This window comes from Lolium perenne, chromosome 3 (assembly GCF_019359855.2).
Source record: "Lolium perenne isolate Kyuss_39 chromosome 3, Kyuss_2.0, whole genome shotgun sequence".
NCBI lineage: Eukaryota > Viridiplantae > Streptophyta > Magnoliopsida > Poales > Poaceae > Lolium > Lolium perenne.
Window position 1 is genome coordinate 247,218,785 of NC_067246.2, and position 14,164 is coordinate 247,232,948.

General features: G+C 46.1%; 1 protein-coding gene across 1 annotated transcript; it reads right to left on the reverse strand.

The window, feature by feature from the left end:
- Positions 1-7,224: 7,224 nt before the first annotated feature.
- Positions 7,225-13,829, reverse strand: LOC139838134 (uncharacterized). The gene is made up of 6 exons (XM_071827489.1): positions 12,429-13,829; positions 11,307-11,486; positions 10,767-11,135; positions 10,400-10,595; positions 7,501-7,713; positions 7,225-7,385 (listed from the first exon to the last, which is right to left on the reverse strand). The coding sequence occupies exons 1-6, from the start codon at positions 13,827-13,829 to the stop codon at positions 7,225-7,227; spliced, it is 2,520 nt and encodes an 839-aa protein (XP_071683590.1).
- Between the last annotated feature and the right edge of the window lie 335 nt (positions 13,830-14,164).

The following is a 14,164-nucleotide window of genomic DNA, read 5'->3' on the forward strand; positions in this document are numbered from 1 at the left end:
GTCTCGAGCTCTCTCGATGCGTGAGAGCTGGCCGGATTCTCTGTCGAGAGCAAGAATGAAGTTTCCGAGCCCACCGAACACGTACCACTGGAAGAAACGGGCGTTGCACCCCACAAAGAGGATATCCGACAGGCCTGTGTGCGTGGCGTGGAGAGGCACGATGGCGCCGGAGGAGGTCCAAGCGTGGCCACCAGGGCCAGGCGAGAACATGCAGGTCTTGCAGATACCGTCATGATAGATCAGGCACGTCACCCTGTAATTTGACAGACTGATGCGTGCCGCAGCGTCCTCGCCATGGAGGGCGGCGCCCAGGAACAAGCTTACGAATGTTGTGTGCGAAACAACAGGGGGTGGAGGGACCGTCACGTACTGACCTGCCAGGGGATCGCAGACGACGAGACGTGAAGGCTGCTCGAAAGGCTTTCCGTGTTCGGTGTGGTCGAAGTCCGCAAGGAGTAGGAGGCCACCCCGAGAGTCGGCGAGCTCCAAACTGAGGTCGCCGTTTGGCGCCCATGGGAGGGAGTCGAGCGCGAGATTATTTGCGGTGACCCCGGCCCAGCATGACGAGGAAGAGGGAACGAAGTGGGGCAGCAAGCCAGACGGCCGATAGTGACAATGGGAGAAGCTGATGTGGTAGTGGCCAGCGACTATGGAGGATGGCGCACCGTGGCGAGCGGAGATGACACGGAAGTCCTCCGCCGCGATGACCTTGCGCCAGCTCCTGCAGGCGAACGCGGCGCGGACGAGATCCAGAGGCGAGGTGAGGCGTAGGAACACCAGCCCGAGAAGTTCATCCGGGATGGCGTCACCCTTGTCCTCCTGCCCGGACTTCCTCTGAGCATTCTTCCAGCGGGGGCGGCTGTGCCCCATCTCCGGCTGGACCTAGCTCGCGTACGGGGGCGAGGTGTGCTGTAGGGAGGAAGCTAGGGAAGTAGCGAGGCGGCCGGCTTGGTAGAGACTAGAGGAGTTAAGGAGGAGACTTATGTACTGAAAAAGTTCCGTGGAATCAAATTCCTATATTGGTTAATTACATGCAAGGATGAGCAGAGTAGTTGGTTGTGTAATTGAAACGAGATTACGAGCTTGATCCCCACACACGAACCACATCGTAAAGCTTCATGAAAGAAAAATAGGAAAACAACAAAATTGTGTGGCACAACAGTTGCTTTCTCCAAGTTCCTATAGAGGGAGTACTATGAACATATTCAAACTAGACAAATCATCTATCTACCCCCTAACCCCTAAAACTCAGTCTTATGAAATCTAGCATAAAGAGATCGAAGTCGTTTTGGGTTTCAAACATGGAAATTTCAAGAACATCCCAAAAGCTTCATTTTAGAGTGACTAAGAAGGATCCATGCTTACCTTTTCATTTTCATGTTTTAAACTTGTTTAAATCATGGTCAAACCTAGGATTTGACCAAGATTCAAATGGGCCTAAAAATTCAGAAAAAATCAAAAGAATGAAAAACCAAAGCACATATATAGCATTCTTATGTCATATATATAGTAAGCATTCAAGTTGATAAACAAGGTCTAGACATATATATTCAAACCAGAAAAATCATGTATATATCTACCCCTAAAACCCTAAACTCTGTCTTATGAAGTCAATCATGAAGAGAAGTGGTTTTGTGTTTCAAACATGGAAATTTCAAGAACCTCCCGAAAGCTTCATTTTAGAGTGACTAAGAAGGATCCAGGCTTATCTTTTCATTTCATGTTTTAAACTTGTTTAAATCCTGGTCAAACCTAGGATTTGATGAAGATACAAATGGGTGGGCACAATATTCAAAAAAATCAGAAAAATGAAAAACCAAATCACATTGTCTTCTTATGTCATATCGTAAGCATTCTAGTTGATAAACAAGGTCTAGATATATCCAAACCAGACAAATCATGTATCTACCCCCTATCGATCTTATGAAGTCTAGCATGAAGGGAAGTCATTTTCGGTTTCAAACATGGAAATTTCAAGAACATCCCAAAAGCTTCCATTTTAGAGTGACTAAGAAGGATACAGACTTCCCTTTTCATTTTCATGGTTTAAACTTGTTTAAATCCTTGTCAAACCAAAGATTTGACCAAGATTCAAATGGGCCTAAAAATTTAGAAAAAAAATCAAAAGAGAATGAAAAACCAAAGCACATAGCATTCTTATGTCATATGTATAGTAAGCATTCAAGTTGATAAACCAGGTCTAGACATATTCAAACGAGAAAAATCATGTATATATCTACCCCTAAAACCCTAAACTCTGTCTTATGAAGTCAATCATGAAGAGAAGTGGTTTTGGGTTTCAAACATGGTAATTTCAAGAACCTCCCAAAAGATTTATTTTAGAGTGACTAATAAGAATCCATGCTTACCTTTTCATTTTCATAATTTAAACTTGTTTAAATCTTTGTCAAACCTAGGATTTGACCAAGATTCAAATATATGGGCATAAAATTCAAAAAAAAAATCAGAAAAATGAAAAACAAAAGCATATAGTCTTGTTATGTCATCTAGGAAGCATTCAAGTTGATAAATTAACAAGGTTTGGACATATTCAAACCATACAAATCATGTATCTACCCCTAACCCTAAACTCGGTCGATCTTATGAAGTCTAGCATGAAGAGATGTCGTTTTGGGTTTCAAACATGGAAATTTCAAGAACATCCCAAAAGCTTCATTTTAGAGTGACTAAGAAGGATCCAGGCTTACTTATTCGTTTTCACGTGTTAAACTTGTCTAAATCTTGATCAAACCTAGGATTTGACGAAGATTCAAATGCGCAGAAAATTAAAAAAATCAGAAAAATGAAAACCAAAGTACATAGTCTTCTTATGTCATATAGTAAGCATATTCAAGTTGATAAACAAGGTTTGAACCTTGATCTGTAGTACTGGGCAAAACCCTAGTTTAACCTATTTAATTATAGATTCGTAGGTTGATTTTTCTACCTTTTTATTATTACTAACCTATTTAATTATAGATTCGTAGGTTGATTTTTCTACCTTTTTATTATTACTATGCAGCACATGTGTGTTTGCCCGTCGAGTGAAACTCGGAGGAAGAGGGATCACTCGGAAGGAGAGAAGAAGGGAGAGCATTATGGTGTCTCCCCTTTTTCGGGTGATGATGTTGACTTTTGTGCAGGGTTTGTCAGTGAGCAGGAGGTGCGAACGAGCGAGCGAGCGAGTCGAGCGAGGCCGAGAATGAGAGAGATTTGTTTTTTTTGTGAGAGGGACAACCGAAGGATCCAGAAGGACCCACAGACTTCCAATTCGCATCCTGATGCGTCTTCTCTTGACAAAGAAGATGGCTGGGAGTTTGCGTACCTATTGCACATGACTTGTGCTCACTGAAGTGTGGGACCTCACGCGTGGGCACCATACGTAAGTGACAAACCAGTTGGTGTAAAAACTCGGTTGATTATTATAGTGCATTAGAACAAAGTTTCCTATGGATTCAAGGGTAGGAAATCCAAGTTAACTCATTTACATGACATTATTTTTCTTATGTCATATAGTAAGCATTAAAGTTGATACACAACGTCTAGACATATTCAAACCAGACAAATCATGTATCTATACCCCTAACCCCTAAACTCTGTCTTATGAAGTCAAGCATGTGAAGAGATGTGGTTTTGGGTTTCAAACATGGAAATTTCAAAAGCCTCCCAAAAGCTTCATTTTAGAGTGCCTAAGAAGGATACATGCTTCCCTTTTCATTTTCATGTTTTAAACTTGTTTTAATTATCTTGGTCAAACCTAGGATTTGACGAAGATACAAATGGGTGGGCACAAAATTCAAAAAAATCAGAAAAATGGAAAACCAAATCACATAGTCTTCTTATGTCATATCGTAAGCATTCAAGTTGATAAACAAGGTCTAAATATATCCAAACCAGACAAATTATGTATCTACCCCCTGTCGATCTTAATTATGAAGTCTAGCATGAAGGGAAGTCGTTTTGGGTTTCAAACATGGAAATTTCAAGAACATCCCAAAAGCTTCATTTTAGAGTAAACAAGAAGGATACAGATTTCCCTTTTCATTTTCATGTTTTAAACTTGTTTAAATCTTGGTCAAACCAAGGATTTGACCAAGATTCAAATGGCCCTAAAAATTCAGAAAAAATCAAAAGAATGAAAAACCAAAGCACATAGCATTCTTATGTCATATGTATAGTAAGCATTCATGTTGATAAACAAGGTCTAGACATATATATTCAAACCAGAAAAATCATGTATATATCTACCCAAAAATGGAAATTTCAAAAACCTCCCAAAAACTTCATTTTAGAGTGACTGAGAAGGTTACATGCTTCCATTTTCATTTTCATGTTTTAAACTTGTTTAAATCTTGGTGATCAAACCTAGGATTTGACAAGATATGATTCAAATGCGCAGAAAATTTAAAAAATCAGAAAAATGAAAAACCAAAGTACATAGTCTTCTTATGTCATATATATAGTAAGCATATTCAAGTTGATAAACAAAGTTTGGACATATTTGTGGGGCCCCGGACTTACCAGTCCAGAACTCCTGTTATGCATACAATTTCACGATCCCAAGATCATTCCATCGTGAATACATAACCGAACTGATACCAGATTACATCATCCATTACAGTACCGAAATAACATTAATACGGAAGTCTTACATCATAGGCCATCAAGGCCGAAGTTCAACAAACAGCAGCGGAATTTATTTGACTCCAAACAGCGGTGGAACCCAAATCAGGCCTTTACCCTACAGGCGACTGACTGGGAGAGCGCCCTAGTTCGCGTCTTTGGCGTTGTACTCTTCTTCTTCTTCTTCGTAGTACTCCTCTTCAAAGTCTGGCCAAGTAAATAGCCAGGACAACAATGCCAATGAGTACGTTTGAATGTACTCGCAAACCACCTTAGAGAGAAATAAAGGATATGCAGTATGGCAGTAGCAAGGAACAGGCACTAACTAGGGCGACAAAGGAGCGAGAGGTAGTTTCTCTCGAGAGTATGACATCTCTATATCTTTGTTGAAAAACCTTTTTAAAAATAAGTTTCTTCTGAGGACTAATAGGTAAGGAGGACCCATTTTCATTCCCGGTCACCGGAGTGACCAAAACACTTTCATCTTTCCACCGTACCTATCAGGTACATCTCCACCAGTCCCACTGGTATATTTTCCGTACCTCCCAGGTACATTTCCAAAACCTTTTTGGAAAACACTTTTGTAAAACAAAACGTTCCTTTAATGCCAATCAGCTTCCATTCCCATGTCCATAACCGCGGACACGGCTATTCGAATAGTTTTACACTCTGCAGAGGTTGTACACTTTCCCCACAAGATCCGAATACTCATCGTGTGGGCATCATCCCTGCATAATAACATATGCCACGACAAGTACCCGATCGTAGTTTTTCGCCTGCTCGCCTTAGCCTAAGACATGCCGAATGAGTTGTACCTCCCAACACTAGAGTCCAAGGGCTGTCCAGGAGTAGCAAGGTCCCCAGCACACTCGACACTCCGGAATGCCATCCAACCTCTTAGGCATATTTCAATGGGAGCTCATGCGTTGTACCCCGCGTACCTAAACAGGCAAATGGGTTGCGTCCCTTCTCATGGGAAGAACCCCGGTCGAAGCGTCCATGGTCGGACTACCACTACACTTGCAGGACCCAAACTAAGGCGAGACAAACTACTACGCTACGCCCCGTCCCACTAAAGGGTAATGTGGTTGTACTGGCTAGGTCCGGTTAGGTACTCGGTCACCAAAGTTTTTCGAAAACAATTTTCTCCACTTGCCTCCAGCTACTTTTCTTCCCAAAAACCTTTTACTTTTCATAAACTTACACTTGGGCAGGGCTACCCCATTCCAAGGTTTTCGAAACACTTCTTTTCTTGAAAACATTTTCACAAACCTTTTTAAAGAGGGCTCCTGACCTATAGTCCGACTTTTCTTTGAAAAGCGGCGACAAGGATGATAAGGTGCTAAGCACCATATCAGTAGCAAGTGGGTGATCAGTAGGTAACACGAGGGCTGTACCCGTAAGGGTGGAATAATAAAACTTCGAGTGGCGGAACCACTCACATAAATAAATAAAAGACATGCAATTTATCAAAACCTGTGAAAATGCAAGAGTAAGATAATTAGGATGAGACATGCATCAAGAACTTAGGAACCATTTAAATGGCCTAAATCTTTCTGTAAGTCACCAAAAATGCATGCAACATACCTACTGAAAGCTAACAAAATGTATAACACACTTGCACCAGAATTACTTGCAAATAGTTTTTTAAATAATTTAGACAATTTAAATGAGACAGAAACCAGAGCACACAATTAGCTATCCACACCAGTATCAGAGCATCACCAACCAAAACCAATCATACCCATGGATAGCTGAAACTAAATGTGACCTAACCCCACTGGTTTGGTATTTTTTTGATTTGTAAAAGAATTTACAAATTTCAGATACTGAAAATATGTCCTGTTTCAGTGGTAAATTCCCCAGACAAAATATATCATTCACAAAATTATTTCCTTTGGCACAGAATTACCCCAACATGATCTCTACCAGTAGCACTTGGGTTTGTCCCAAAATCCGTTTTGGTTTTTGAATTAAAAATCAGTGAAGAGCTCTCTAGTCCAAATTTAATTTGCTAACCAAACAAAATCCATGAAGCTTTTGCATGTGGTACCAGTGCCGAATTAGAGGTTTATTCTTCTACTTCACCACAAAATCAACCTCATGTAAAAAGGTTGTATAAATCTCACACAATAAAAAAAATACACAATCAGATACTTTTTGGGTTTTTATTTAACAGCACATTTTCACAGCACAAAATCACATGCATGCATTTATCTATGGTTAAGAATTTGTTCATGAGTACACAGCATTTCGAATCATCAAATTTGAGTCATTTATGAATTTATGGGGATTTAAAAGCTAGGCAGGGATCTACTGGCGGATTTGAACTAAATATGGAGGGAAAGGAATTTGGGCCGGGATCAGCGGCGCGGCCCAGATCCGGCTTGGATCAGCTGCAGGGCAGCCCACCCGCATCTGCGGACACGCGGGGACACGCGGGTCCGTGCCGACCGACGTGGGCGCCACGCTGGCGCGCGGGCCAGGGGCGAGGGTGCATGCAGCGGTTGGATGTGAATCCAACGGCCGCTGCCCTTCGTCCACCCAGCGACACGGCAGGGACGACGGGGGAAACCCTAGCTCGTCTGAGGCATGGCGTGCTCACCTCGGGACGCAGTTTTCTGCGAGACCGTGTGCGTTGAACTCGGCGGAGGACGGGCTCTCGGGCGGAGGTCGAGGTGATGGAAACAGCGGCGGTCCAGCGACGGTCGACGGTGACGGGTCACGAACGCTGCTCGGAACGCCGGCGTCCACACGTCCACCTATCAAGCAGCGGTAGGTGTGTTAGAAAGAGGGGACATAGGGGCTTCCAGGGAGGGTGGTGGCGGCCAAAACAGAACCTCTTTTTCCGGCGAGCGACGGCGACGGTAACAGCACAGGCCGGAGCGAGGGTCGACGGTGACTGGCGGCTCACCGTGGCTTGGCGATGACGCAAAAACGGATCGGGGATGTTCTTGGGTGTCGAGGAGGGAGCAGCCAGACGGGGCAGTGCACCAGGGACCTCAGAACCTGCATGCACGGCCTTCCGCGCCGGTTTGGTCGAGGTCACCCGCGGCGGTGACGGAGCCCAAGCGACGCCGACGGCGAACCCTAGGAAACGAGGTAGGGCGCGTTAGAAGGAGCACAAGTAGGGGAATACAGGGAGCTAGAAGTGGAGAGGAACGGAGAGGTACAACGACGGCAGTCATGATCGGAACGTTGCAGATGTCGAGCTCGAGCGCGAGCAGCCGGGATGAAGACGGGCTCTCTCCGTTCAGGAGGTGTCCGTGGAGTGGTTGAGGTGTCTTGTGGCGAAAAGAGGAGAGGAGGAGAGGGCTGGTGCCCTATTTAACAAGGCTGCGCGGGTGCACGGTGCACCGCGTTCTTGCGTGGGTGGAGAAGGAGCGGCGGTCACGGACTGGCGGAGAAGGGCGGTGCCACTGCGTTCTGGCCGTGCTGCAGTGATTTTGGAGGGACGCAGGCGTCGGGAGCACGAGGGAGACGGCAGGCGCGGTCAGGTCACGTCAACCCGCCAGCTGCTCGATGAAACGACGAGCACGGGGTGAGGATGATGGCGTCCAGGCCGGGTCGAACGAACGCGTCTCCGTTCAAGAGTGCGTGCGTGGTGCACGCCTGCACCATCGTGCAGGGTCCAGGGGGACGGGAGATGCCTGAGGCGACGAGTGCGTGGCCGTGTCCGTGAGCGGGCGCGCGTGGTCACCACCCGGGTCGTCACGGGGCTGTGGTGCCAGAAAACGAGCATGGGGATGCCTGGGAGGGAGAGAGAGGTGTGGTGAGCGTCTACGTGTGTTGGTTTCGTGTGCAGGAGCAGCAGACAGGGAGAGGGGAAGGTGGTCTCCCTTGCGGGTTTCCAAGAGAGAGGCGACAAGAGCAAAAAGGGATGGATGGTGACAAGATGGTGAGGCTGGTCGACCCAGAAAGGTACAGGGGTGAGGGGAAATAGCAGGGAAGCAGGGGGTCCAGGTTTGGCTTGGTGTGTATGGAACCATGTCCATGAGTCACATGCACACTAACCAGCCGGCCACTCTCTCTTCTCTCCATTTTCTTTCCTTGCTCGTGTCATGTAAGGCCACACTCACATGTGCAAGAGGAGTAGAAGGAGTGAGGCACATGAGAGAAGAGAAAAAAAAGAAATGTCGGAGAAGGAAAAGAGAGAGAAGAAAGAAATGGGTGAATGGCATGGTTACTTGACCCTTTCTTGCATTAGGCACATTTTCAGATTTTTGGCAAGTCCACCCTCATGTGATAATGGTCAAGGCAAGGATGAAAATGAGATGGGTCCATATGCACAAGGCTAGGGAATTTTTCAGAATAAAATTTGGTTGAGATATGGGAGAGAAAAGTCACAAACAAAAATAAGTAGAAGTTGATCTTAGAGGGTTTATACCATCATTAGGAATGGGTCAAGCCATCGGGTCTATCATGGTTTCCCTCGAGGAGACAAGAATTAAAAGGAGGGGTCCAAAAATATGGTCCTAGGGTTTTAGTGAGAAAAGAGATTTTAATCTCACAAGTCAATAAAAATGGGAGTGAATTGCTCCAAAGGTTTTGGCAAGGTTTAATTAAATAAAAACCAGAAATAAATAGGGTGCCACATGTGAAAAGGGTTTTTGGGTTTTTGGATTTACACACAAGTGACAAATTTCACAAGAACTACTACACACTTACCCTAGATTCAAATGCAAGATGAATCATGCATGCAAGATTTGAACGACAGAAAAAGTTTTTGTTGGCCCTAAATTTTGCATTCCAAATTTTTATACCAAAGTGAAAAGTTGGGTTGTTACAAACCTTCCCCCCTTAAAATGAATCTCATCCTCGAGATTCGGTGGCTAAGAACTGAAGAGTGCGGGAAATTCCTTGCGGAGTTGATCCTCTCGTTCCCAAGTGGCTTCCTCCTCTGAGTGATTAGTCCATTGAACCTTACAAAATTTAATCTTCCTCCTTCGGGTGAGACGAACAGCTTCCTCCAGAATTCGAAGGGGTACTTCTCGATAGGTTAAGTCGGTGTTGAGGTCGAGGGTGCGGTAATCGATGTTCTTGAATATCTCAGGCTTGTCAGGCACTTGGAGGCATCGTCGAAGTAGAGAGATATGAAACACGTCGTGGAAATCCGCTAACTCAGCTGGAAGTTCCAGTTGATAAGATACTTCACCTCGACGAGCGAGAACCTTGAAGGGCCCAATATATCTGGGGGCAAGCTTCCCTTTGACGTGAAATCTCTGCATTCCCTTGAGTGGAGTGACGCGAAGATAGGCATGATCTCCAACCTTGAAGGTCAATTCGCGACGCTTGGAATTAGCATAACTCTTCTGGCGGGATTGAGCGGCCTTGAGGCGATCACGGATCAGTTGAACTTGTTCTTCAGCTTCGCGAAGGTGGTCAGGTCCAAAAACTTGGCTATCTCCGGTCTCGGACCAATTGAGAGGGGTTCGGCAACGACAACCATATAAGGCTTCAAAGGGGGCCATCTGAAGACTAGCTTGGTAGCTATTGTTGTAAGAAAATTCCGCGAAGGGTAGACAGTCTTCCCATTTTGCTCCATAGGAGAGGACACAAGCACGAAGCATATCTTCCAGAATCTGGTTCACTCTTTCTGTTTGGCCACCGGTCTGCGGGTGATAGGCCGTGCTAAATGAGAGCTTGGTTCCTAAAGCTTCATGCAGACTTTCCCAGAATTTTGAGGTGAACTGGGTACCACGATCAGAGACGATCCTCTTCGGAACTCCGTGAAGACTCACTATTCGGGACATATAAAGATCAGCCAAGCGTGTACCACAGTAGGTGGTCTTGACTGGGATGAAATGGGCGACCTTGGTGAGTCGATCGACAATAACCCAGATGGAGTCATGACCACGCTGAGATTTAGGAAGTCCAGTAATGAAATCCATTCCAACTTCTTCCCATTTCCATTCAGGGACCTTGAGGGGTTGGAGTAGTCCAGCTGGTCGCTGATGTTCAGCCTTCACTTTCTGGCACACATCACATCGAGCAATGAAAAAGGCTATTTCGCGCTTCATACCGTGCCACCAGAATTGTTTCTTCAGGTCTTGATACATCTTGGTTCCTCCGGGGTGGATTGAGTAGGGGGTGTCGTGAGCTTCCTTCATGATGAGTTGCTTCAGGTCTTCAATACTGGGTACACAGAGGCGTTCATTGTACCACAAAACTCCCTTGGCATCAATCGCGAAACCAGGGACTTCTTCCCTATCCATCCTACGCTTGATCCCTTCAATACTCTCATGTCCCACCTGAGCTTCCTTGATTTGATCAAACAAAGTAGGCTTCAGCTCAAGATTGGCCAGAAAACCTTGGCTAACGAGCTCGAGGCCGAACTCCTCAAGTTCTTCATACAGCTTGGGTTGAGCAAGCTTGATGAGGGCGTTCAACGAGCAGGGCTCTCGACTAAGGGCATCAGCTACGACATTGGCTTTACCGGGGTGATAATGAATACCGAGATCGTAGTCCTTGATAAGTTCCATCCATCTGCTCTGCCTCATGTTCAGCTCCCGCTGAGTGAAGATGTACTTCAGACTCTTGTGGTCGGTGTAGATTTCGCAACGATTTCCAACTAAATAATGGCGCCAGGTCTTCAGGGCGTGAACTACCGCAGCAAGCTCTAAGTCATGCGTGGGGTAATTCATCTCATGCGGTCGAAGTTGTCTTGACAAATAGGCTATCACCTTGCCTTCTTGCATCAGCACACTTCCCAGACCAAGTTTCGAGGCATCGCAGTACACATCAAAATCCTTGGTGATATCAGGAATGGTCAAGACGGGGGCTGTGACTAATCTCTTCTTGAGTTCCTGAAAACTGGCCTCACATTTGTCGGTCCACTCAAACTTCTTGTCCTTCTTCAATAGCTGCGTTAAGGGTCTCACAATGCTGGAGAATCCCTCAACGAACTTGCGATAATAACCCGCCAATCCTAAAAAGGCACGGACTTCGGTTTGGTTGGTAGGAGCTTTCTTCTCCATGATGGATTGAATCTTAGATGGGTCGGCAGACACTCCTCCGGAAGATATGACATGACCTAGGAATCCTACCTCTTTCAGCCAAAATTCACATTTACTAAACTTGGCGTAAAGCTGATGGTCTCTGAGAGTTCCTAAAACTATCCGCAGATGTTCAGCATGCTCTTCTTCATTCTTAAAGTAGATCAGAATATCGTCGATGAAAACCACGACGAACTTGTCGAGGTACTTCATGAACTCCTTGTTCATGAGGTTCATGAAGTAGGCGGGGGCATTGGTCAGTCCAAAGGACATCACGGTATATTCAAAAAGTCCATACCGCGTGGTGAAGGCAGTCTTGGGAATGTCTGATTCTCGAACCTTGAGTTGATGATAACCAGTTCGGAGATTGATCTTGGAGAAAACTCTGGCTCCATTCATCTGGTCAAACAGGTCTTCAATCTTTGGGAGAGGGTATTTGTTCTTGATGGTGACATCATTTAGTTTCCGGTAATCCACACACAGGCGGATAGTACCGTCTCGCTTATCCACAAAGATGACGGGAGATCCCCAGGGTGATGCGCTCGGGCGAATCAATCCTTTCCACAACATGTCATCCAATTGCTTCTTCAACTCAACTAATTCTTGGGGGTTCATTCGGTAAGGTCGCTGAGCAATGGGGGCAGTTCCGGGGACTAATTCAATGATAAACTCGATATCCCGATCAGGGGGCATACCGGGTAATTCGTCAGGGAAAACCTCAGGGTACTCACATGCTATGGGTACTTCATGCAGGGCTGGACTAGCGACACTCTTCTTGCATAAGGCCTTCGAGGATGGCATGGTGGCTACGTGCTCAACTATCTCGCCGTCCTCGGCAGTCAAGGTTATAGCTCGGCGAACACAGTCTATATGACCCTTATACTTCACCATCCAGTTCATCCCTAGAATAACCTCCAGGCCTTGCTCACCCAACACGATCAGATCAGCGTGAAAACGCTTTCCTTGAATCTCTATAGGAACCTCCTTGCAAGAACTTTGGGTTTTCCTGGTTGATCCAGGGATTTGGACTAACATAGGTCGCTTCATAGGGGTGGGGGTTAATCCTCCTTTTCTCACAAAAGGCTTGGTAACGAAGGAATGCGAGGCTCCGGAATCAAACAGAACCGTTGAGGGTACCGAGTTGACAAGGAATGTACCCAGAATAATATCCGGAGCTTCCCGAGCTTCTTCGGCGGTAACATGGTTCAAGTGTCTTCTAGGTGGTCCAGCGGGCTTCATATGGTTCTGGTTCCTGCCAGAAGCAGTGCGAGATTTTCCTTGATTTGGCTTGGGCGCATTGGGGCGCTGTCCGGAAGTCACTTTTTTGGGGCACTCGTTAGAGTAATGATCCGGGTGTCCACAGGCGTAGCATCCATTGGGGGGTTTACGGACAGTGTTGTTCTGGCGGTTGTAGTTGGGATTTTTGTTGAGGCTGTTGGGACATGGTGCAGGGGGTGGGTTCCACTGTTGCTGGGGCGCTGGCCTAGGTGGGGGCAGACTGCAGGGTTGCTGAGTGCTAGAGTTGCCCTGCAGCATTATTGCCTTGCGCTTGCGATTCTCAAAAGCATTCTTGCGCTTGCTTTCGACCATGATAGAAGCATCCACCAGAGACTCAAGGTCGGGATATGGGACAGCTACCAAGATACTTTGCAGCTTGTCGTCTAGACCGTTCAGAAAACGGTCCTTCTTCTTCTCTTTAGTGTTGGTATCTTCAGGAGCATACCTAGACAGGGTGGTGAATTTGTCCAGGTAATCCACCATAGACATACTTCCTTGCCTCAGGTTCATGAACTTGTCCTTCATGATCTTGATCATTCCAGAGGGGATATGCGTCTTGCGGAACTTGGCCTTGAATTCTTCCCAGTTGATGACGTGTCCTTCAACTTGCATAGCTTTGACGCTTTCCCACCAAGCACGTGCAGGTCCAGAAAGGAAATGAGTGGCGAATAACACCTTCTCATCATTGCCGACTCCGGCGACCTCCAGGTTGTTCTCTATGGTACGAAGCCAATCATCGGCGTCAAGGGGTTCAGTGCACTTGGCGAAATCAGGAGGGTTGGTGCTTTGGAAATCCTTCAGCTTAGAGCAGGGGTCTCCATTTTCATTCCCGCCATTATTGTGGTTGGCGTTTCCGGTAGCAAGCTGAGCGAGGTGCTGAAGGGTAGCAAGATTAGCTTGGCGCTCTGCACGAGCTGCCTCACGGTCTTCCATCATAAGGCGCAGAAGTTGCGCCAAGGTTGGGTCCGGAGGTGGAGGGGGTTTTGGTCTGACCCGCTGGCGCTTGCTCTACGGGTGTCCACCATCCTGGAGAAGGGTGGATTCAGATATTAATCGGGAAACAAAGAGATGGGCAGCCACTTAAAAGGGGAGGGTTTGGTAAAAACGAAAGTTTTTAAAACGAAAACAACCAAGCAAAAATAGGCGAAACAAAGGCATATCATAGCAGGAGTGCCGAAGGCACAAAATAGCATCACACAATAATCACATACAACCAATCAAGCTCACACTTCGGAACTACAACGACTATGGGAATCGCGCATAGGACT

What these genes read in the sequence shown, in the direction of transcription:
- LOC139838134 (XM_071827489.1), bottom strand. Translation starts at nt 13,829, where the DNA reads ATGGAAGACCGTGAGGCAGCTCGTGCAGAGCGCCAAGCTAATCTTGCT. An exon ending in TGCTGATGCAAGAAGGCAAG is followed by an intron (nt 11,136 to 11,306) that starts GTGATAGCCTAT and finishes ATCTTCACTCAG; the next exon opens with CGGGAGCTGAACATGAGGCA. An exon ending in GGTACAATGAACGCCTCTGT is followed by an intron (nt 10,596 to 10,766) that starts GTACCCAGTATT and finishes GATGTGTGCCAG; the next exon opens with AAAGTGAAGGCTGAACATCA.